The 18,484-nt window shown below is 36.3% G+C and overlaps 4 protein-coding genes across 6 annotated transcripts; 1 reads left to right on the forward strand and 3 right to left on the reverse strand.

The window, feature by feature from the left end:
- Positions 1–143: 143 nt before the first annotated feature.
- Positions 144–1,243, forward strand: LOC124180984 (translational activator of cytochrome c oxidase 1). Its single transcript, XM_046567018.1, has 4 exons — positions 144–321; positions 444–693; positions 809–968; positions 1,043–1,243. Exons 1-4 carry the CDS (start codon positions 144–146, stop codon positions 1,241–1,243), a joined length of 789 nt encoding a protein of 262 aa, XP_046422974.1.
- On the reverse strand, positions 1,058–4,401 carry LOC124180971. Its single transcript, XM_046566995.1, has 4 exons — positions 4,187–4,401; positions 3,723–3,845; positions 3,475–3,637; positions 1,058–3,383 (listed from the first exon to the last, which is right to left on the reverse strand). The coding sequence occupies exons 1-4, from the start codon at positions 4,257–4,259 to the stop codon at positions 1,604–1,606; spliced, it is 2,139 nt and encodes a 712-aa protein (XP_046422951.1). The 5' UTR covers positions 4,260–4,401; the 3' UTR covers positions 1,058–1,603.
- Positions 4,402–4,513: 112 nt separating this feature from the next.
- Positions 4,514–15,142, reverse strand: LOC124180976 (mitochondrial import inner membrane translocase subunit TIM50-like). Of its 3 annotated transcripts, none has more exons than XM_046567008.1 (9): positions 14,651–15,142; positions 11,451–11,685; positions 11,221–11,361; positions 10,310–10,559; positions 9,622–10,202; positions 9,183–9,539; positions 8,997–9,092; positions 8,780–8,886; positions 4,514–4,532 (listed from the first exon to the last, which is right to left on the reverse strand). In XM_046567008.1, exons 2-8 carry the CDS (start codon positions 11,661–11,663, stop codon positions 8,821–8,823), a joined length of 1,704 nt encoding a protein of 567 aa, XP_046422964.1. In that variant the 5' UTR covers positions 11,664–11,685; positions 14,651–15,142; the 3' UTR covers positions 4,514–4,532; positions 8,780–8,820. The 3 variants fall into 3 exon arrangements, with proteins under 3 accessions (XP_046422964.1, XP_046422963.1, XP_046422962.1); XM_046567007.1 differs by lacking the exon at positions 4,514–4,532 and adding an exon at positions 5,947–8,710; XM_046567006.1 differs by lacking the exon at positions 4,514–4,532 and having other exon boundaries at positions 5,947–8,886.
- A 314-nt stretch (positions 15,143–15,456) lies between these two features.
- On the reverse strand, positions 15,457–18,484 carry LOC124180974 (nucleolar GTP-binding protein 1). Its single transcript, XM_046567003.1, has 9 exons — positions 18,324–18,484; positions 17,779–18,053; positions 17,424–17,661; positions 17,088–17,330; positions 16,757–17,011; positions 16,399–16,686; positions 16,030–16,308; positions 15,767–15,910; positions 15,457–15,684 (listed from the first exon to the last, which is right to left on the reverse strand). The coding sequence occupies exons 1-9, from the start codon at positions 18,369–18,371 to the stop codon at positions 15,529–15,531; spliced, it is 1,926 nt and encodes a 641-aa protein (XP_046422959.1). The 5' UTR covers positions 18,372–18,484; the 3' UTR covers positions 15,457–15,528.

Here is an 18,484-nt window from a genome sequence, read left to right on the forward strand (position 1 = left end):
TGCTGGATTTCGGCACATGTGATCTTTTACATATTTTGTGGTTCTATGTACGATACTTGTTCTCATTCTAGGTTATGTTACATTAGGTTAGGGTTACTGAGATTATTCAACGGTGTATTCGCTGTTCCGTCGATCCCGTTGCAATGATTAATTTTGTACGATCGTTGATCACAAGGCAACTTATAATTTCGTCAAAATGTAGTAAGAGGTATGCTGGACACAGTAAATGGGCGAATATAAAGCATGACAAAGCTATCATCGATGCAAAGCGTGCTTTAAACTTCAACAAGTTACGTCGACTGATGTGCGTTGCCATAGCAGGTAACAAATTGGAAATCCCAACTTATTTACAGCTAGAATTCAGAATGATCATTGTTCATGTCTTGTTTGCCCCAAAAATTTTACCTAATCAACAACGATTCACAAGTGTTTGACTTTTACAGAAGCTAACAATAATGCTGATCCATTCACAAACTATAAACTAGCACAAATTATAGAAAGAGCTAAAAAGGCTGCAATGCCTGCAGCTACTATAAACAACGTGCTAAAGACGGCTTCGACGTCTAAAACACCAACAATATCTGGACGGGTCGATCTTCGTGGGCCATCAGGAGCTGTAATTCTAGCTGAATACGCATGCGACAATGCTGTACAATTTAAAATGAGCATAAATACATTGTTAAGGAAGTTTGGGTAACGTCAAAGCATCTAATCGCAGTTGAATTTGGAATTAATCTTATGTTTTGAAGAAACCGAATATGAAGTTAACCGTCAAGAATCAATGCACGTTCTATTTACAACATTATAGCTGGTCGACAACCGATCCAGGTGTTGTGCATATGTTTGATCACAAGGGAGTAATAACAACTGAAATTCAAGGGGATTTGGGATTGGCGACAGATCACGCAATTCAGGCAGATGCCGAGGATGTAGAAGAGTTCGAACACAACGATATTAAAGAATACAAGGTGAGCGATTGATGGGAATGATAGAAAACTACCGAGGCTTGGATGATGTTCTATTCAGATTTTGAATCCTTTAGTTTTTCTGTGAACCCAACTCTCTGTTCAATGTGAAACAACGACTGTTGGATATGAATTACAAAGTGAAATCTGCAGAGGCGCTATATATTCCACGAACACTAGTCAACTTGAGCGACAGTGAATTATCAATAGCCATTACACTGTACGATAAACTTGAAGCTAATGAAGACATTGTTAGATTACATGATAACATAGCATAATAAATTGTTATTTGTTATTTTAGAACAATATCTTATACTGTATATCTGTTTCCTTGTTGCGATTTTCATACTTGTATATTTAATCTCATTCATAATTTCAATCACCTATGAGGAGTTAATTACATTTCTATTAATGAATAGATACTTTATTGTATTTTAATTTTAAATTAAAATAAAATTGTTTTTAGATTTATAAATTATTAGAAATAAACTTGCGCTGGCGAAATATGTACAGGTTTAAATTGATTGTGAAAATGGCAATGATGAATAGTTTAAAAGTCCAAAAACAAAGATATAAATATTGGTAATAATAAATTACCCCCCTCCCAAAACTCTCAATAATTCACGGTATTAAATTAATCAACATTTTTGTTGTACGCATCGCTTTATATCCTGAAAATCAGCGCCGTAACCCGTCATTTCATTGATATTTGACCCTGAGAATAACAAAGTTGGCGCCTTGGCAAAGAGTGATTTGAATATTTTTCTTGACTTGCTACCTTTCTTGTCCCACAAAGCCGGTGGTGTTGACTTAACAGAAATGTCTCTATTTTGCACAAAGTTTTCCGCATCCTCTGTAGTACTTGACTTGTCCGTTTTACACCTCTTTGATGATTTGATAAAGTTCCCACCGTCGCTACTTTTTCTCTTCGTTGCACCGTTGCTGTTGATGATATCTGCTTGATCGTTTGCATTGAGCATTACAGTCGTACCGTTTTGTTCCTCTTTGGTATTTAGTTTTACCTTCCTTTTATTCTTTTTTTTCACTTCGGTAATGTCAATTGTTTTTATCTGAAAATCAAAGTTTTCTTGTTCTCCATTGTCGCTTTCAATATTTTTGCTCATCTCCTTTTTATGTCTTCTTTTCTTCTTCCTTCTTGACATTTCTGTGAGAACTGTAATCTCCACTTCCTCTTTTTCCCCCTTCTGTTTCTTTTTATCGTGCTTACTTTTAGCTCGAGACTCTTCTGGAAGAACGAGGTCTTCATCTGCTTTAATTGTCATGCTTTCAGCACATTGTTTTTGTTTATCCTTTTTTTTTATTTCTGGAGTGTCCTCGCTTAGCTCTGACTTGGTCTCAGCATTAGAATTCCGTTTCGACTTCTTACTTTTTCTAGGAATACCTTCATCGAGCAAGACAGCTTCACCCATTTCAGATTCATCTAGTTGACCACCACCTTCGTCGGCAGCTTCTTCAATTGTTTCTAAATTCGATGCCCTGCAATTCTTCTTCCGTTTTGACTTCTTGGTTTTTCTTTCATTCGTTTTGTTGTCGTTCACTTCTTCGCTGAGCACTTCAACGTCCAAAGCTTCGTTTACAAAACCTGCCAACGTGTTATTGGGAACAGATTCACTTACCGCAGAAGATTGCTTTACCCTCTTTTTCAGCTTATTATTGTCAACTTCAAATTTGTCCAACTTTCCTTTGCCCTTTCGCTTCTTTTTACAGATATCTGTATTGTACTCAACTTTGTCATTGAAAGTTACACGCTTTTTTCTGCTATTTTCGTCCGACAGGTCCAGCGCATCATTATCCAGCCCAAGTTTCACATGTGTGATCTCAAATTCTGCCCCATTACTTTGGTTCGATGCAAGATCAGTTAGATCCAATGCAGGGTTGACAAAACCATCATTAGAACAGTTGATTGTGCTCTTTTCAACTTTACCTTTGCTTTTTTTTTGGAGGTCCAAGCACGGATTATCGTAAGCAAAATCGATGTTCTTCTTCTTTGTGTTGTTTGAGGACCCAGAATAGCCCAAATCAAGTCCTTTGTTGGTGAATGCAAATCCAGAAACAGCAGTATCATTTTCTTTAACAGAACTATATCCAAGTCCCATTTTCGTTTCACATTCATCACTGTCAAATCCATCTGTGTCTCCACGAGTGCTTGAATTTATTCCTTTCTTCATAAAATTAGGTAACTTATTTTTAAAATACTCGTCTATATTGCCACCTTTTATAGTAAGAACACCACCCCTGTTATCTTTGGCTCCTGCGACCTCTTCTGTCATGTCTTCTTCCACTTCCTCAGGTTTCAAAGTCTCCGTTGCATCTTTGAGATCCTTTTTACCAAATATATTAGCCAGATCCTTAGAACTGTACTTCTTGACGTCTTTACCGCGGGTGAACTTGTGGTAGCTGAAAAATAGGGAATAATTTACAGCGAGTATGAAAATTTCATGGTTTTGTGTAAAATAAATGTGAGAGCAACTAAATAATAAGCTCTTACTGCACACGAGCTTTGCTTTGCTTGGATTTTAACTCCAAAGACTCGTCGCCTTCAGCATTTACTTTTGTACTAATTGAATTCTGCTCCTGTAGTTGGGCTAGGAAATTATTGAAGTCTGCTTGATGCTGGGTCCACTGATCTCCAGAGTCTTTGAAGCCGATACCTTGATTCGAAGAATGTTAGTCAATTGCTCGCTTTAATCAAATGCAGACTATTCTCACTTTTATAAAAGTGAGTCACCGACTCACCTGACTGATCGTTCTTGTAGCAGACTTTAACGTGCTCCGTCATTCCCTGCTCATTAGCTCCTAGACCCTTGCCACTTGACCAGCCCATTTTCTCCAACATTTTTTGCCCAAATTTTGTTGAGTCTGGTTTTGTGTTGATATGTAGAATGGACAGAAAGGAAATGGATTAAAAGACTTGAAAAGCAGAACCAAATTGGAATTTATTTTGTAAGGCGTTACATTTTTACAGAAACTTGTATGTATTCGCAACAAAAAAAGCAAAAGAATATTGGTGATTAGTGAAACCAAAATGAATGCAAGAACCTGTAGCTGTTGGGAGGTCTAGTTATGCTTGAGTTGGAAAATTACGTTGATCGCAAGCAACAAGATTCAGATAACCAGAAAAATTTATAGGATTTAGCAATAAAACGCAATGATAAAGGTTTTCGTTTCATGCGAGTGTGCAAAACATGGTTCATGATTACCGTCACTCCACTGTTTGCCTCGTGGATTCAGTGTCCATTTTTGTTTACGACGTGGCTCTGCTAGCATTGCCATTTTTGATCACACAATTGAATAGGCCAGGCGGTCAAATTTCACTTTCACGGACTCAAATTCCCATTAAAATTTAGAAGCTGGTCAATTTTTCCTGTGAAATGCAGGGAGCCGAACCGAGTCGATTCCACGCCATGCCGCCGTTCCTGTGGAATTCATTCGAGATTATGTTCTGTGGTGGTGTCGCGACCATCGCGCTGCCATTTCGAAGCGGGAAATCGAAATCCGGATGCTACTTTAAAAGGTGTAAAAGACGATACTTCTCGTTTGAGGTAGCTGAAAAGATAGAATATAATCCAATTTATGCGTCTAACTGGTGTTTATTAATAATAATATTGTTGAAACTACAGTCAGATGTTATTACACGATAGCTTCTTTTAGATCGAACTTTTAGATAGAAGTGAGAAGTCAAGAATAGCTATTTCGCCTTGGAACAAGAGATGTTCATTTAGCCTTTTCATTTTAATTGTTATACACACAAGTGTGTCTAATGTGTGTGTTTAAATTTATGCATAATTTCTTTGTATTTATATACGCATGATACGGATACAATTTTTCTGCTCTATATACACGTCTATTGTTAAGATTCACTTATTCCTATTCAATTATAGAGCTTTCAGATTAACATTTTTCATCTTATTGATATTTAATGTAATGTATCCGTAAAATGACACACTTCATGCATGTCTCACGCTCTCGCATATGTATACATACAAACATATATATATGTATATATACATGCATGTGTATTGTATAGTATAATTGTGACATAATAATTTGCTATCTAATTCGATTAAGTAATTATGTATTTATTATTTATATCGTTATACGAAAAACAGTATGATTCTTCTTTTTTCTTAGATGCTGATAGAAATCTTAGAAAGTTATATTTACCTATATTTACACCTATGAATGTGGCTTGAAATTTTTTTTCGGATCACTAAAGGAAGATTTTTTACTTTTCTCAACGCACCATCGTGACAATTTCAATTCATTTTTGGAATGATTTTTCCCTCTATTCAAGATGTTACAATTATCTGCAAATCATACTTGTTTTTCTGTGTCATATATTAACACAGTTATAATATATCCATTGCATTGCATAATATGGTTTCTCAGACTAATCATAAGCTATAATCATATTCATTTTGTTACCTTTCTGAATATACTATTCTATGAATATTTAATATTATTTACAGATTGTTACTTGCAACATTGTTTTTAAATACATTTTTTTCCACTATTTTTTCATGTCATAAATATGTGTATTTATAACATATTCTGTGTCACAAGTATGGCAATATTGCAGGTTTGTTTCTTTTGCCATCTTTAAAGGATCTGTGTTCGGTGGTATTCGAATATAATTCGATTTTGAAATATATTCTCGTCATTTCTGTGTGCAGTCACAGGCATACGTCCAACGTATCACATTTATTTAGTTGGATACATAAATTTTCAAAGTAGTCGTAAGCACGTGCTATTTGCAAATGCGTGTTTCGATTTTTTTTTTCTTATTCCAATTTCTCTTAAAATTTTTATTTCTGACCCTGTAGAATAACAATTAAAACACTAGTGACTTTTTTCCTCCGATGATAATTTCATACATTTCTTCACTATTTGAATTCTCTTGTTGGTTTTTATTTAATCGATACTATTTTCTATGCTTTTTTTTGTACACCATTTTCTGTTCTATACTTTTTTTTAATTTTTTTTTTTTTATTCTGTATACTTCTTCATCATCGCTTTGTTTTCACTTATTATGAAACAATGAAAAAATTTCTCAGTTCTCCGTTTCTTTAATGCTCTAAAAATTTGTACTCAAAATTGTTTTTTTTTTTTTGTGTACCTGTCGTTTCATGTGGTCATCACATAATAATGATGATGATGATGATGATGATGATGATGATGATGATGATAATAATAATAATAATAATAATAATACCAATAATAACTTCATCGATATCACTTTATGAATTATAAAAATAGAAATGTATCTTAATTTGTTACATATTCCTTTTTTCTTAATTTTTTCAATTTTCATTTTTTTATTTCGCCTGCGCCAAAGGCTTAAGAAATTAAGAAAAGCTTTTTTAGTATCATATATTGAATTTTCATACCACATCGTTTTAAGCATATTTAATTGAAGACATAAATTTCAATATACGTATGAATGTATGCATTTGTGACATAATAATAACTAACAATCAGGGCGCTTATCATACAAAAAGGAAAATAGTAAAGATATAATAAGTATTCATAGACATTGTTTCATCATAACTCCTTTAAATGACCGTCATTAATAACATAATAGCTCTAAAATTTTTTGATATTACAAAATATCAAATATAATAAATTTACCAAGTTTTCGCGTAGCAATAAACACTTGATAAGTTTGTCAATAAAATGTGAGCCCAGTACTACGCATATCGAACGATGAAGATTGCAATAATTATACACGATCTTAACTATACATTTTTTTTTCTTCATTCTTTTTCTTTTTCATAGAAAAACCTACATCTTATGATTTACTTATACAATTAGAGGTTCTATGTTTCTAATGAACGTTATAATACGTTTAAAAAAGAATGCTATCGCATACTGTATGACACGAATAAACATCGGAGATTTGCCTATGTTAATAATTTGCTTTGAAATGAAAGCGAACATAATAAAAAATTTTCCACACCATTACAAGTGTGTAATGAAATTTTCAATGACATACGAATATGAAATGGCTCAGATAAGTCAGGTGCCGATTAGATATCATTACTTTTCAACCGGATAGCAAATAAGAATAATGGCTACCCAATGAATCGTAAAGGACAAATGTATTGAAGTTTTTCTTTCCTTTTTTTTTGATTCGGTTCCTGTTTATTAATGACGACGCGTGCCTGTGTTTTAACAAAATAAGAATTCATCACTATTAGGAAAAGGTGAAGAAAAGAAAACTGATTTACAATTTCAAAATAGAGGAGTAGTAACAAGAATTTATGTTAAAACTAAATGCAATGTATTTTTTACGAATAAACATTTTAATGTTTGTTCTCTTGTCTTAAGGAATAAAAAAAAATTTGTATAATCCTGCTTATAGATCACAAAGTTCACGCGTCATGTACTTGTATGCACACATATAAATTTGTATATACATTTGACAAGATGTCTAGCAGTTTAGTGATACAACGGTTCCTGAGAATTCCAGGTTTAACCCTTTTCTACTTGAAGAGTTAAAGTGAATTGTAGATCGTTGACGAATAAACATATAAAAAATGGCTGCTGTGTTCTACATCGTGATTGCTTTGAACGAACGTGAATAATTTCATGAGATGAAACAAAAAATTTTTTGAATTCTAGAAATCGCACAACAATTGTCTAAAATTTTCAGAGAATTCAAATTCCCTGTCTCCAGAAAATATCTCCGAACTCTAGACTCCCTGATATGAATTTTTCAATAATTCTTACGTGACTAAAGAGTAATAAAACAGACGAAAAATGTCAAAGGTTTATCAACCATTATTATACTTGTACGTAGTTTTGAAGTTTCATGCAATGATTGTAGCTGAATGCATGCGTTAGTGTGTGCATAACGAAAATGTCTGGGCATTTTGTAATACTTAGCCCATAGCATGTATACATGTACTTTGTGTGATTTTAACATTACAGTATACACTAGTGTATCAACAGTGGCTATAAATTTTCAGGTAAACGGCGAATGCTACTGGATATTGCGGTTTACTTTCACGATTTTATCAATTGAATTAGAACGTCGTAGAAAAATTTTCACAAGAATTTTATGGAAAAGACGCTTTTGTACGTTCCCTGCACAGCAGAGAGCTTATTTATTTATTTATATATATTTGTTTCCTCAAGATAAACACAACCGTTTCGTAATAGAGATCTTTCTTCATCCTTCTGATCCGTTTAAAAAAAAAAAAAAATAGTAACTGAACTATCTTATATCATCAGGACTCAATGTATACATATATCCCACAAATATCTTTGTTGCGTTTCAAATTCAATTAGGTGTTTATTGCATACAATAAGCAATTCTTAAGGATATAAAATTATCTCTGACGATAAACAATTAGTAAATTCTCTTATATTTTCTATCCGCAAATAAAAAAAAAATTCGTATCTTAATACGTATGAAAGATAATAATCTATTGATGATATTACATCAATGTATGAGATATGCATTCTATGTATAAATTTTGTACATAAAAAAACTCTGTATATCGTTAATGAAAATATAAGTGTTTCAATGCATTGTGGTGAAGACTTACAAGCTCTCTCAGAGCCTAAAAAAACATCAAAACGACTTGACTTAAGTGTACAGAGAATGTTTCTCGTTTTAGGCTATATTCACAGTGCGAGCATTTCTTCAACAGATCAACAATCGTAATTTTTGCCAGACGATGAACGATAAAAGCACCTGTGAATACGGCCAACGAAACTCTCTAAAAAAAAAAAACAACATAATGTATACATTACATAGCCTGAGGATGATAAAAAATGTATTTATTTACTTTTCTCAACAACCGAAATTCTCATCATCACACAAAACGAGTTAATCGGGTGGCAAGAAACTGAAGAGTCTGAACTGATCCCTGATATGCGGCCTAACATCACCTCCCTGCAATTGACAAAGTGAAAATTGTTTTATACAAAGAACATCGATTGTTCATGCATTTATGCCATAAAAAAAGAGCCAAAACGTGATAAATAAATGTAACGTCGACTTACCAAATTCACTAAATTTTCTAAAAATGGTAATAACTTCATCAACTCGCTGTCAGAGCGATCGGCGAACCAGCTTTCTATTGGAATACCATTCTCTAGCTGTAAATAATCAGGTCAAAGTTATTACGACTTTGTTACAACGTTATTCCACGGAAACTCTGTAACAGCAGCGATAAATGTTTCACCAACCTGATAGCCGAAGGCCTGCGGACTGTTGTCGATGATAACTGTCTTTGAGAGATCTCTGCCCAGAATGGAGAGATCCTTGATGTAGTTTCCATTAACACATACGCAATGTTCTCTGAAGAGACGATATTTAATCAATCTTCTCGTCGGGTCTAAAAGATTCATCAATTTATTCGCGTAGACCCGTTTGCTCGCGGTGAAAAGTATCACTTCGTACAGCGAAGACACGTGCTCGAGAAATTCTCTGAAAAACGGTCTTGTTCTGACAAAAACCGTGTAAGTTATTTCTTGGAATACAACTGGAAAACGGAAAGCTGCATCGGTCAATTCCTGGAGACTGCAGTGAACGAGCGTCTCATCCTGTGAGATAGAAAGGCATTTATTAGTTAAGCAACAGGATCGAAATAAGCAGCAACGAATCTTTCCTCGCAACGAGACTCACCAAATCAAGAACTAGACTAAACTCCGGACTGCTTCTGGTCTTCAAGGGCAGCGCTGGACATCTGGCTCTCATCGCTGGTGTCAGAGGTGGCAAATGTTTGATGAACAAGTAGGGATCGAAGGGTTCCCAGTCCTCTTGCACCTGGGTGACCATATTTTCAACCCCGCAGCTTTCAACGATTTCTTCATTTCCGACGTCCATGTATTTCACATCTTGATAACCTCTGTTGACGTCCTCAGAATCGTATTTGGTGTTCAGTTCGTCATTAGCGTCTGACGAGCGGTTTGAATTCCGTGAATACACGTCAGCCAAATTAGTGTATTTTGATGTGGGGAAATCTTGGGCGCTTTCGTACTTTGAGGAGTCGCTGCCAGAGTTTGAAAACTGGTATTTACATTCCTCGTTGCAGTTCTCGTTGCCGTCGACATAGGTGTACTTCATTGTCGGAAAGTATCTCTCCGCCTGGTAAGAGATTCTGCTGCCGTATATCGGCGTCGAATGAATTATGTTGTTGTAGTAATCGACGGATGACTCGCTGCTAGGACATATCTCCGGGTAACCACAGTGCAACGTTAATATATCTGGAATAAAAGATGACAACAGATGACGGGAGAAGCTTGAGTTTTGAAGTTGTCAAATATCAGGAAGAGTTTCAACGATCCAACAGTTATAGAATGTAAACACTGACCATGAGCTCTGTTGCTCTCCTCGCTCAATAAGCAGGACAAATCAGGATGCGGTGTTTCGGTCGGCGGCGGCATTAGTTCGGCAAGAGCGACTACACTTGGTGTAGAAGGTTTATCCTCCTGAGGCGGTGTTGGCGGACAAATTGGAACTTCCCCGTTGAAAGTTGGCGTTGAATAGACCGTGGACGATATGAGGTTCCAATTTTCTTTCGACTCTTCAGATACTTTGGACACCGTCGCGCTCTTCGGTGGCTATAGGATAAATTTTTATTCACACAGTAAAGATCAACTCAAGTATTGAGTAGAGTTGAATAACGGAATCGTTTGAGGGGGTGAAACTCGGGAATTTATAACTAAACGACCAATTATTCAATTTGATTGGGAGTTGTTTTAATCTAAAGTATGCAGGAGGAGCTTCGCGGACATATTTTTAATACTGAAATCAATCAATGAGATGCACTGATATTGACGCTAATATCAACCAATTAGCTCGATGACATGTTTTGTGGTTCCCACAATATCTTGAAAATGGATGAAACGATTTACTTCAAATTTGGAGACAGCGTTCTGGAATAGTTTATCCTTTTTGCAACGATATCACTACTTTTTCAAATATCATATTTCTTCGTAAATGAAATGAACGATTTGATTAAATTGTGGCTAAACAATTGAGTTCCATATTCAAATGGTTACCATTTTGCAAGAGAAAAAAAAAATAGACCCAGAATTTTAAATTATGGCAAAGAGGATAAACTATCCAAGAAAACTATCATGAAATTTGAAGTAAATCAGTTGGATCGATTTCAAGATATTCACGAGCACTAGAAATCATTTCACAAAGCGAATAAGTGATTGACGAGATTAAGATTTAAAAAATTGAACCATTTTTTTAAGCAACTTAAATCATACTCACAATTATCGAATCCTTTGGAGGTACGCGATGTAAAGGTGTTGAAGTGCCCATTGCCCGCTTTATACACTTGCGCCTTCGTGGTCCTCTCTCTCGCCTGATCGGAGGTGATTTAGCAAAGTGTAAAACGTTCTCTCTGCAGGCCTGGATAAATTAGAAGGGAAGTAAATTAGAAATTGAACAACATCTGTTAATTTGTGAAATACCCCATGGAGAATAAAGTAATTCCCCACCTCCTTTAAAAGATTTGGCGATCTTCGTCTCCATCTGGTCAATCTACCGCATCTGCTTGATGTGTTTACACGCTGATTACTGTTTGTTATTGCTGGAATCTTTCTCACCGCTCCCGACTGAACTCTACTGCCCGTTACTTTTGAACTCGTTGCTCCAGCCGCCCCCAACCTACCCCTAAGCCTTCGACCAACGTGTTCACTTCGGAGCCACATCCTTGTCCACTTTTCAAACTTTCTAAAAGCAAAAGTGTTCCCAAATATAGCTTCCAAACTTGTTGGTGATCACGAAATGACGAAAACTGTCGCATAAGTAAAGGGACTCACATCATGAAAAGTATTTTTTCAATAAATTTTCCCATTCTGCCAAAGAAATCCATCAATAAATAAATTCAGTTTCTTTTATAAAGACTATGAATAATTGAATTCTGCAGTGAATTTCATTGTGTCTCATATACAGATATAAATCGATATGAATATACGTTTTGAATTACTATTATATATATATACATGTATTTTAATAGATGTTTAAATTTTTTTTTTCACAAACATAAATCATGACCAAATTTCAGCATCTGTCGAATGAAAATTTGTTTACAGAAGCGAATTGACAGTGAAGCACTGTCATCTGTTCGCATGATATTCAAATCAACGATTTATCGATAAGAATGAAATGGCAAGACTGCTGCCTCAACTGATATAAATTAAAAACGAAGGAAAGGAGTATAATAAACGACAATTGTAAAGATATGGAACATCGAATATTCATGAACACTTCATTGGATATCATGTTGGAAATATAGGGTACAAGGTTGTTTGCAGTGGACACAACCTTGAATAAAGTTGGCAATGTTAAAGTTAAAGTATTGTAACAATGAACCAAAAAATCATCGTATGGCAATTTTAGAACGACTCTGAAGATGCAGAGTTTCCAAAAAATGCATGTATGTTTATCGATCACGGTTTACTAAATTTCAGGATTATCTTAGAGTTGAGACACATCAATTTTTCCTGAAAATGGTGCATCGTTATATCAACATTGCAATCTTTGACCTTGTTTTAATGTCAGATCACAAAAGATGGGAAGCAGGGAATTAGGAAAAAGCAATGGAGGGAGGGTAGGTCGCTCATTACTGACACTATTTCCCCTTAGCAACAGCCACCCTCAGACCCCAAAAGCCGACAACTCCTACCCCCACCACTCACCCACGCTCTCGAGATATTGATTGCTCTCAACATTGTTGGTGGTCCCTGCTTTTCCCCCATTTAACTCTGTGCCATTCGTCACTTGATAGACAGAAGAGATGAACAGATAGATTCCGCATGTATTACGAGATTAGAATTAGCAATGTTGAGATGACGCGACACAGAAACAAAAAAATCATTGTTTCTTATTTTAAAATGCCTCCAAGGAGTTGAATTCCCAAAATGTAATGTAAATACATCTTTTACTTTATTATAGTTTAAGGCCATTTAATCAAATCTAAAGTTACATCAGCGTTATAGACTTCAACTATTCAATATGCTATTTGTAAGGTGCTTTGAATCGAAGAAGTATTTTGTTAATTCATGATGGTGTCTGTTGAAAAAATTAATTAGGTTATTCAAAGACATGGCCTGTAAATAAGCGTGTTTTGATGACTTAAGATTAGGATTTTTTTTTTGGAAATTTACATCCCCGCATTCATTGGGAATTTTGCTAGCTGTTGGAAGGTCAAAACATGGCAGTTTGGGAAGGATCCGGTCTGGTAATCAGTGGATACTTTACTGGTCGAGAACGGAAATGACAAGGCTAATAAATGTGCTTGGTTCGACCTAATAGCATCATGTGACAAACGTCGTTAATACAGAAATTACGCATGAATTACATTTGAATTACACTCAGAGCTACGATGATCTTTTTCAATATGATATTGGACTAAAATTCAGTACACGTCTCTTGTGTTTTACTTTCTGTAGCAAAAATTCACACATCTATTGTTTGGATGACAATGAATTTTGTAATTACGTGTCCAGTCATTACATGCTCAAGAGTGAAAAAGAAGAAAAGAGCGACAAGATATGAATAATCAGTTGATGACATAATAAGGTAGAAGTAAAAGTGTGAATAGTTTATAGAATGCTTGAAAATGTTATTCTTCAAATCCAAAGACATGAGAATAACTTTTGTTTATAAGATAGGTACAATGTTTATAACGTGAAACAAATTGTTTTATAAACGTTTGTGAACTCTTTTCAACGGTATATGTAAAAATTTTTGGGTTTGTCAAAATAAAATTGGTTTTCATTATTTTTTTTTATTTATCAAAATACATGTTTAAAGATACGATAAATTGCAGTTTGGAAGACTCCAGGATTTAGCGCCAAATTAATTGACGTTTTCAGAGTACGAAGATCTATTTATAGACACCTGCGCTTCTGGCATGTGTGCCTAGAAGTGTAGAAGAGTCAGGAAAAAGCGTTGAGGCTGCTGGTTCAGCGCGGTTTGCTTGCTGGGTATACGGTATAAAATAATTGCGTGTAAAAATAACGCGCGTTGGATTATCTGAAGCATGGAAAATTTCGAAGAACCGGTACGAACTGAGGGACAATTAACGTGTACGACACCGAACAAAAAGAGCGGCAAGTTGCGTAGGGAAAGTTCGTTGTGTCGATGAATGAAGTATAATTTAGATGTTTATTTGTATTTTTCGAACGCGCATTGAACGTATCAACTATTGCATTAAACGCGATGCTAAAATATCGATTAAATCGCGTTTGCAATGCGGAAAATTTGAGAATTGGGGAATTGGGCAAAAGTCGACATTGCCGTTGCGGTTACTTGATGATTTTTACGGGGTATAATATTGGCGGCGAATCGAATGTCCCGATAATTTGATTACAGCGGCGTGCGGCTGCCTCCGCAGAGCTTGGAGTGAAACGACGGATATTTTCGGCAATGATATTGGCCGAATAACGAGTCTGGCGTAAGCAAACCTCATTTCCGATCGAAGGTTTGAATATCGCGTTCCGCAGCTCGTTCCGAAAATCGTTTTCGTCGGTGTAGAAAGGAGTTTGGAACGTATATACGAGGCGTGTTTGTGCCTAGGCAGCTACTATGCGTTCATTCCACTAGCCGCGAGAGAATCAAATTGTTGTATGAAAAAAAAACAACATAAAAACGTTCATAAATAAACAATAACAGTGGGACGCTGGGTGCTTACCATATTCCGGAAATCATCGACACTATTGTCACTTCTGACAAACCCGCTGTTTCACCAAATTTCAAGAGTATTTATTCAAACCGATTCTAGCGTTCACTTTTCATTCCTCAAATACTAAAAACAAACATGGCGACGGCGTCACTTGAAAATACTACGAGGTAGCGCCGCGATGTTTTCGACAAATATATTCACCCCGACTTCGCTTTAGTCAATAAAATTGTATATTTCATTTTAATTGTTGTAAATTCACTTCTATATCTTGAGCGCAAAACCTTGCTGCATTTGTTGCCTTATTTATAAGCAGGCCTAGCCGACTTCAGTCACACTTCCGCCCGCAACGGCGCTACCTCGTGTCACAACACTGAGATTCGGATTTCGTCATCCATAAATTGCCTATCCCTTATTCGAACTGAATGAATCGCCTTACGTTATGTAACACCAAACATTTACTGCAAAGCGCGGTGAAATAATTTATCGTTATAATTGTAGCACCGAAGTTATTGAATAATTTCTATTTTACAGTATGTAAACTGTTTTAATTTTCTTTAATTTGGTTGATCTTTCATCTTTTTATACAACATTCCTACTCAATGTCAGAAACACTCGTTAAATTGTCGGCTCAAATGCGAAATTAAATGAAATTTTAGTTGATCGTTATCCTTAATTTATTATCGTTATAGATTATGTAATGCTATTTATTCGCAATTTTCCACTGATAATGTTAATGAAGAATCGAATTTCACAAGTATATGCCTGGATATTTAGTTTCCGCTGATTCTAGGTAGAAATAAAGTTTGCTAGTTACATAAGTATAACGCGTATACATATGTATTTACGGTGGAGCAGTTCTGATATAAAAATATATATATAATATATATTTATCTCCTGTCCGTTTTTCCGACTCCTCGTTTCCCAGCGAACAAATGTTTCGGCATCTTTGTCCCGATGAATCGATCGGCTTCTCCTTTCAATCCCTTTTTGCCCACTTTCTTTGCCACTGCTTTGTGTGCTATGTTTTTTAACTTCATCTTCATCTGTGATAGAGAAACATAGAGTGTGTAATTAAACTACAGAAAAAAAAAAGCTGAACTTAAAAAATGAAACTTCAGCACTTACAACATTATCCTTAATTCCCATATCATTACGAGCTGGTCTAGAACTGCTACGCGCTCTAGACTGGGACTCGGATTGAAGTCGCATCCTTTTAGTGGCAGGCTGCGATTGCGATCTAGATCTCTTTCTGGTCCTGGTGAAGTTCGCCTGTCGAATATAATGGAGAATGATTGAAGAACGATAAAATGTTCATTGCATTTTTACCTAAAACACTTCTTTCTTATATTTCATATTCATACGCCTGTTGGAGGAATATGCCAACTTACATTTTCTGTGCCCTCCATATCAACACCCAGGTCTTCCATTTGATCACGGAGCTTGGTGACGGAACGATCTCGCACTTTTGAGCCAGCTGTGCGAGGCATAACAGGCTTAGTAGAGGCCTTTGCGATTCGTGCTTCGTCTTTCATGATGGCTTTGCGGTCCCGAATTTGTTTTGCCAAGTCGCGAATCTCTCGCATAGTTTCACTCAATTCCGGAATCTTAGCATCGTAAATGCCTGCCTCCTCCCGCAGGTTTTCTTCTTGCTCCAGAGCGTTCAATTTCTGTGCATAACAAAATAGGGATAACAATAATGGGAATATGATTTACAGCATTATTTTTCGCTTCCTAAAATCGATTCAATCAACGGTTACCTCGAAAATGTCGGGGTCTATGTAGTCCGCTACGTTGTGGCCTTCCCAGAACTCCGGAATAATGTCGTACTTTTGGTCCCCTTCAATGTCGTAATTTTTCTTCAAGTCCAATACGTAATCGTCGCCCATTTCCTCCTCGATCTCACGCTCCAGTTTCCTCTTTCTTTCGGTCTTTGCAGCTGCCAATTCTTTCTTTTTGAGAATATTTTCCGGAATGCAGGGTGGCCTCGCTTTTTGGTCTCTGGCAGTTGGCTGAGCTACATGTAATCGATTCAGGACAGATTCCATCTGTTGAATAAATATAATGAGCAAAATTCGCGAGAAATTCTGTTTCATGGTTATTGTTCCACAACTTTACCTTCTTCGTTCTCATTTTGAGCTCGACTCTGTGAGCCAACAGCCGATCGCAGGCTTGAGTCTTGACTTCCATGACCCCGTAGTCAGTAATTGTGCTCATTTCAATTACCGGAAGGTCAGGATCGTCCTCGAAAGGCTTTAGAGTTTCACGTTTGTCTTCCGGCAGCTCCTCCAGTCGAAGAACGTCAACTTTATTCAGAACGATCATCAGTGGCTTGTTTGTGAACAAAGGTTTGATGGACTCGAAAAGCTTTACCTGCATAGGTAATTAAGTTTTAATCACAAATGCACATAAAGTCACAGTCGGTGATATTTTCTTTTGAATAAATTACCTGTTCCTCTAACGAATGGCCGCACTGCTCAGATATATCAACAAAATACAAAACTGCAGCACGTAAATGTGCAAGCGCTGTGACAGCCTGCATTTCTATAACATTTCTCTCCTCTAATGGGTGATCTAAAATTCCGGGTGTGTCTACGACTTGCCAGCGCAAATACTTATAATCTGTGTGTCCAACGTACAGTGATTTTGTCGTAAATGCGTAAGGCTGCACCTCGACGTCCGCTCGAGTGATCTGTTAATAAAATCAGTCAATGTCTCAAAAGCTTTTGCTTAAAAATTAGCGATAATTAGACACATTTGCTAACCAGATTACGAGGTAATTCACCTTGTTTATGAAGCTACTTTTGCCAACATTGGGAAAACCGCAAATGATGATCGTGCGAGTATATGGATCAATGCTCGGCAATCGAGCTAAGTGCTGCCGAACCTGTTCTAGGTAAGTTAAATTTGCAGCCTGTCTTTTCATTATGGTAGCCATCCGACCCAGCGCAGCTTTCTTCAGTTGTTTACAACGATACAGAGAGTCTCCATACTTTAGAAGACGCACATAGTCTTTTGCAACGCTAAAAAAATTAGACGTATTAAATTTCAACACAGACAAGTTCTTCACTTTCGCGAGCTTGAAACGAGCAAATGTGGAAAAAGCATTAAATCGAATTATGAAAAAGAAGCATAATTACTTGTCGATCAAGTGGCGAGCAGTGTTAATCTGTCCCAGAGCCAGTTTGTAATGATCTTTGTCATACAAAACGTTCATGAGATCGGCATAGAAGGGATGAACATCGTCGAGTTTTGGAAACTCTTGGATAATTTGGCTCATGCGATCGTGGAAATTTTGCTGGGTGAATTTCACCTTGCGAGTATAAAATGCACGGATTCTTGATATTTTGTAGTTTTTGTGTATGACGGTTGGTGTCTTGCGCTGAGTCTTGGACAAGATGATATCGATGAAGTCCTGTAAAACATCAGACAAGATGACATTATTAACCCTCGAAAAAATAACGGTGTGGACATATCGATAACCTAAAAATATTGGTAACTTCAATTTTCAAGACTTCTGAATCAGTGAGTCGACGAGTCGGATTACAGAAGTGCGGATCGTTATTTGGGATTTATTGTGCAGTGTCAGAGCGGGAATGAAATTAGTACTTCTGGCTTGACATCAGGATTGAACGTGACTTTTTGACTAGGTTAAGATTCGACGCTCAATCGAGGATTTGCTTACCTTGGCTGTCGGGACAACGGCGATCTTTTTGAAATTATACAGAGCCATTTTTGCAGATGATTTTTCACTTGGGTGACAACAAATATATGAAGAATATTGCTAATGTTACTGGGATTCCATCACGCACGTGCTGCACGACGTTCCCGAAAAGAAAGATGGTG

This window comes from Neodiprion fabricii, chromosome 4 (assembly GCF_021155785.1).
Source record: "Neodiprion fabricii isolate iyNeoFabr1 chromosome 4, iyNeoFabr1.1, whole genome shotgun sequence".
NCBI lineage: Eukaryota > Metazoa > Arthropoda > Insecta > Hymenoptera > Diprionidae > Neodiprion > Neodiprion fabricii.

Excerpts from the sequence above, each read along its gene's own strand:
- LOC124180971 (XM_046566995.1), bottom strand. The coding sequence starts at position 4,259 with ATGGCAATGCTAGCAGAGCCACGTCGTAAACAAAAATGGACACTGAAT. Across the intron at positions 3,846-4,186 it reads AGGCAAACAGTGGAGTGACG|ACTCAACAAAATTTGGGCAA; the intron begins GTAATCATGAAC and ends ACACAAAACCAG. Across the intron at positions 3,384-3,474 it reads CAAAGCAAAGCTCGTGTGCA|CTACCACAAGTTCACCCGCG; the intron begins GTAAGAGCTTAT and ends CCTATTTTTCAG.
- LOC124180974 (XM_046567003.1), bottom strand. The coding sequence starts at position 18,371 with ATGGCTCTGTATAATTTCAAAAAGATCGCCGTTGTCCCGACAGCCAAG. Across the intron at positions 17,662-17,778 it reads GCTCGCCACTTGATCGACAA|CGTTGCAAAAGACTATGTGC; the intron begins GTAATTATGCTT and ends TAATTTTTTTAG. Across the intron at positions 17,012-17,087 it reads GCCATTCGTTAGAGGAACAG|GTAAAGCTTTTCGAGTCCAT; the intron begins GTAATTTATTCA and ends TTACCTATGCAG.
- LOC124180976 (XM_046567008.1), bottom strand. The coding sequence starts at position 11,663 with ATGTGGCTCCGAAGTGAACACGTTGGTCGAAGGCTTAGGGGTAGGTTG. Across the intron at positions 10,560-11,220 it reads CTCCAAAGGATTCGATAATT|CCACCGAAGAGCGCGACGGT; the intron begins GTGAGTATGATT and ends TTTATCCTATAG. Across the intron at positions 9,540-9,621 it reads TTAGTCTAGTTCTTGATTTG|GATGAGACGCTCGTTCACTG; the intron begins GTGAGTCTCGTT and ends TCTATCTCACAG.
- LOC124180984 (XM_046567018.1), top strand. The coding sequence starts at position 144 with ATGATTAATTTTGTACGATCGTTGATCACAAGGCAACTTATAATTTCG. Across the intron at positions 322-443 it reads GATGTGCGTTGCCATAGCAG|AAGCTAACAATAATGCTGAT; the intron begins GTAACAAATTGG and ends TGACTTTTACAG. Across the intron at positions 969-1,042 it reads ACGATATTAAAGAATACAAG|TTTTTCTGTGAACCCAACTC; the intron begins GTGAGCGATTGA and ends TGAATCCTTTAG.